Raw genomic sequence first — 5,000 nt, forward strand, 5'->3', positions numbered from 1 at the left:
GTCTGTTGTTGTTTTTTTTCGTACATTCTCCCATATATATATATATATATATATATATATATATATATATATATATATATATATATATATATATATATATATATATATATATAGACACACACGCACATACATATATACATACATGTGTGTGGTGCGTGTGCGTGTGTGTGTGTGTGTGTGTTTATGTGTGCGCGCGTGCGTGCGAGTCTGTGTATGTATGTGTGTGTACGCGTGATAGTAAACATTTAGTGTATAAATACTTTCTTTAGTTGTGGATTTATAATTCTACCATTGGTTTCATGCACAAACATTGCAATTACCTAGCCTTTCACTTTAAAATGTAGATAATCTGTCTCCGTTTTCTATAAGGCTACGTGAGATTACAAACTTTACGGGACTTAAAACACTGTTTGGTGGTCTTGAATGAGTTATATGATAGACAGATATGGAGCAGTAACTCAAGTAGGAATTTTTTGTAATTGTTATTTCCTTTGCGTTAGACTTGATTCTTTCTAAGTATTGGTAAAATATCAATGTGTGTTCTGTGTCAAATATAGTTTAATTGCACTCTACTGATATATGCAAATGTTCTTATAGGTTTGGTGATACAAACAGAAAAGGTAGAACTCAAAACATGTGTGTTTATGTGCATAAGTGTGTGCGTATGTGTGTACGCGTGTGTGTTTTATGAATAATCGGTAGAAGGTAGAGAATGAGACAAGGGCCGAGAGTTTCATGCGTTGAGTATTGACACGTGCTTGATGAATGCCAACGGCGTGAAACTTTTGGTCCTTGAGTCACAGTGTAACTTCTGCTGATTGGCAATAAAAATCACATACCCTTATATAAATGTAAACAACATGCATCACATACCTATGTATGTGCGTGTGTGTGTTGAGAATTTTATGGGATTTACAAAGTTTTTAAACGTTTATAAGTTGATGAAATTGTAAATTCATGATATTATATTTTACAAAGAGTATAACGTAACAGATGTGTGTTACATATGTGTACAGCTTTGGATTGCAGCAGGAGTCCCTGAGATCTTGGGTGGTTTTGGGAATAAAAGTGTATATTCTTATTAGTATGCATATCATGTATTGGTTTTCAAATGTTGGCACAAGGCCAGTAATTTCGGAGGAGGATCCAAATCAATTACATTGAACCACGTGCTCAACTGTTACTTGTTTTATCGATCCCAAAAGGATGAGAGGCAAAGTTGACCCCGGCAGAATTTGAGCTCAGAACGTAAAGACGGACGAAATGCCGCAAGACATTTTGTCCGGCATGCCGACGATTCTGCCTGCTCGTCGCCTTACGCATTTAATATATTACCATTATATATATTGTGTATATTATATATTAAACAACCTTATACATATTATATACGTTTGTATGTATATCATTATTATTATTATTATCATTATTATTATTATTATTATTATTATTATTATTATTATTATTATTATTATTATTATTATTATTATTATTATTATTATTATTATTATTATTATTATTATTAAGAAGGCGGCGAGCTGGCAAGATCGTTAGCACGTCAGGCGAAATGCTTAGTGGTATTTTGTCTGCCGCTACGTTCTGAGTTCAAATTCCGCAGAGATCGACTTTGCCTTTCATCCTTTCGGGATCGATAAATTAAGCACCAGTGAAACACTGGAGTCGATGTAATCGACTACTTCTCTCCTCTAAAATTCCAGACCTTGTGCCTATAATAGAAAGGATTATTATTATTATTATTATTATTATTATTATTATTATTATTATTATTAAGGCGGTGAGCTGGCAGAATCGGTAGCACGGTGGACGAAATGCTCTGAGTTCAAATTCCACTGACGTCGACTTTGCCTTTCAGGGTCGATAAACTAAGTACTAGTTATTTACTGGGGTTGATGTAATCGACGGGCCCCCTCCCCCAAAATTTCACGCCTTATGCCGATAGTAGAAAGGATTATTATTTTTTTAAAATAAAATATGGTCCGTTGTCTTCTGCTGAACCGGGGTCATCCCTTGACCCTAGGTTCACAGCAAGTCCTCATCTCATGGAGAGTACACGGCGTAAAATGTGTGCGGAACCTAGTAACACTATTTTCTGAAGTTCTCCCACGTTAATACTGCAAGGGAGTTTGTTGAGCTGCTTGTCAAGGCCCTTTTTAATTAGCCCTAATACTCCAATCACCACTGGTGCTGTGCTGCTTTTCATTCCCCACATCTTGGTCACTTCTCTTTCTAGGTCTTTGTACTGAAATAACTTCTCAATTTCTTTAATGGACACATTTCTCTCTAATGATACTGTCACATTTATCATTAAGCATCTCCTATTCTTCCCATCTTCTATAATTATGTCCGGCTTGTTTCCCTTGATTTCTTTATCGGTGTTGGTTGACATGTCCTGAAGTACTGTTACATCATCTTTTCCGCTCACAGTTTCAGATTTATGCTGGTACCATCTTTCTGAAGTAGGAAGCTGGTAGTGTTTACATATCTCCCAACGGATATATTGCGCTACTCTATCGTGTCTATGAATATATTCGGTTTTTGCAAGCGCTGTGCATCCAGTTAAGATGTAGTCCACTGTTTCATGCTGCTCATGACGCATTCTGCATTTCGGGTCAGTGCCATCGTTCATTATTTTGTTGTGGTAAGCCCTGATTGCCAAGCTTTGATCTTGTGCTGCTATGATAAAACCTTCGATTTCTGCCTTCAGTCCTGAGCTCTTCAACCATACATGAGTGTCTCGTTTTTCTACGTCTGGTTTGTTCACTCTACATGGGTATCGGCCATGCATCGGTTTTTCTAGCCATTCTCCTTTGCTCTTCTTCTGGGCTTGTTTTTTCATGTCTTCCTTAACTCATTTACCAAACTGGGTTACTTTCTCACTCGCCTTCATCCTAGGTTCTTCTGTCATCAGTTGTTTCTTAAACTGTACAGATTCTTTGTATACCGAGTACAGATTCTTTACTTTATCATGCTGGTGCACAAGCTTCATTAGAGGATCTTTTGACAGCTCAAGATATGTATTTAATCCTACAGTGGTGGTTTTGTAAGATAATTCTAATTGAGTTAATCCTCTTCCTCCCATGCTTCTTGGTAAATAAATCCTGTTCACGTCCGCTTTTGAGTGGTTCATTCGAGCGATGGTTAGTAGTTTTCTGGTCTTGGGGCCTAGCTTCTCTATTTCGCTCATTTGCCAGCTGATTATGTTGAAACTGTAAGCTACGATTGGTACTGAAAGAGTGTTAATGGCTTCTAGTTTGTTTGCAGCGTTGAGTTCAGTCTTTATTACTAACGTACTCTCCTGTAGTACTCTTTTCTAATCTTCTCTTTCATTGCTGAATGATTTATGCCGTTACTTTCGTCTATGCCAAAGTATTTATATGCTTCTGCCTGGTCCAGTGCTCGGATTCTTGCTTTATTATTATTATTATTATTATTATTATTATTATTATTATTATTATTATTATTATTATTATTATCATTATTATTATCATCATCAAGGCGGCGAGCTGGCAGAATCGTTACCGCGCCTAACAAAATTCTTAGCGACATTTCATCCGTCACTACGTTTTGAGTTCAAATTCCTCCGAAGTCAGCTTCCTTTCATATTTTCAGGGTCATTGAAATAAGCACCAATCAAGTGCTGTGGTCTCTATAATCGACTAAACTCCCGCTCGCCATTAAAATGCTGGCCTTATGCCAAAATTTCAAACCGCTATTTTTTTCCGTATATAATCTGTATTTTTATAGTTGATCTCTGTTTTGTCTTCTACCAGGCAGCCAGCCCTGCATGTACAGAGCTAGAAACTATCGTATTGGACTGGGTTGGTAAGTCTTTATACTTTTGTCACTTTTGATTCTGATTTCATTTTAAACTAATCCACTTTTAGTTGCTTCCGTTACACCAATTTTAAAGTTAAAACTGTTTAAATACAAACCCGCATTGTGCTGTCCCTGGTTTCACGATACAAAACCTCTTCTTTTAATGTACTTATAACTAAACATATTTCCATAATAATAGGAGAGGAATTCCGGAAGGAGCTTCGTGAGACCATTGCAGAGACGCTTCCGGAAAAAAATTTCAGTAACCGTTGGAAAACCAACTGTAGCAGTGACTCGAACAATTCCTAACGATATCTGAAGAAGGAATTTTTGTATTCCGAAATATTATTATTATATCAGACTATGGATAATTAAATTATAACAGTTATTATAGTCCCATTGTTGTTATTATAATGCATTGTTGTGCCATTCACGACACATTATATTTTCCATAATAATGTTTGTAATAACCCTTTGTTATATCCTAAACACCAGTTTAATAAATAGGTGTTTTACCGAACCCTTCCGAATTTTTCGTTAATTTAAATAATAATTGAAACACATAGGCTGTGTATTTCATCAACAATATCGTAAAGAAAAGGTCGTCTCTGCTCCTAATAAAACAATAGTCTATGTGAGACAGAGTTCTGTATTGCACCTCGTTATTGTATGTTTACTGTTAGATTCACTGGGCTATTGAGAGTTCGGTGACTATCTCCTCAGTAGTTGGGTCAATGGGATGGTGGAGCGGGATTAAATCTAATGAAGCCGTTGTAGTAGTGGTGGAAGGAGTAGAAGGAGGGGAAACTGTACATTTGTGCATCAGTGTTGTAGTGTGTTGATGAATGAATCTTTGGCTTTTGGGGTGGATGTGACCTAAGATGTACGTTTGTGTGTGTGTGTGTGTGTGTAGCAACACTATCTTACAGATGTGAGCAATGCTTCAACGAAGATCGTATTTCAGTTTTGTGAAGAGTCCGTAGAAAATCTGAAGTATTTTCTGACCCCAGGGGGAAAAGTTTCATCCATCCAACGAGTTAGTAGCCTGTTATATTTTAGAAGGTCGGAAGAAACACTGTAAAGCATTTTGTCCAACGCTCAGACAAAATGTTCAATGGGAAAGCAACAATAACATCTTATTTAACATCACAGAAACAAATCATTAC

General features: G+C 36.5%; 1 protein-coding gene across 1 annotated transcript in view; it reads left to right on the forward strand.

Annotated features, from left to right (window-relative positions):
• The window catches only part of LOC106872068 (aromatic-L-amino-acid decarboxylase), a 51,286-nt gene that overhangs the window by 18,013 nt on the left and 28,273 nt on the right, over positions 1-5,000 (forward strand). Inside the window, exon 3 of the mRNA XM_014918920.3 lies at positions 3,789-3,840. Coding sequence (XP_014774406.1) covers positions 3,789-3,840 — 52 coding nt within the window. The remainder of the gene's footprint in view (positions 1-3,788; positions 3,841-5,000) is intronic.

Source organism: Octopus bimaculoides, chromosome 6 (genome assembly GCF_046866305.1).
Source record: "Octopus bimaculoides isolate indiv1 chromosome 6, ASM4686630v1, whole genome shotgun sequence".
In the NCBI taxonomy this organism is placed as follows: Eukaryota; Metazoa; Mollusca; class Cephalopoda; order Octopoda; family Octopodidae; genus Octopus; species Octopus bimaculoides.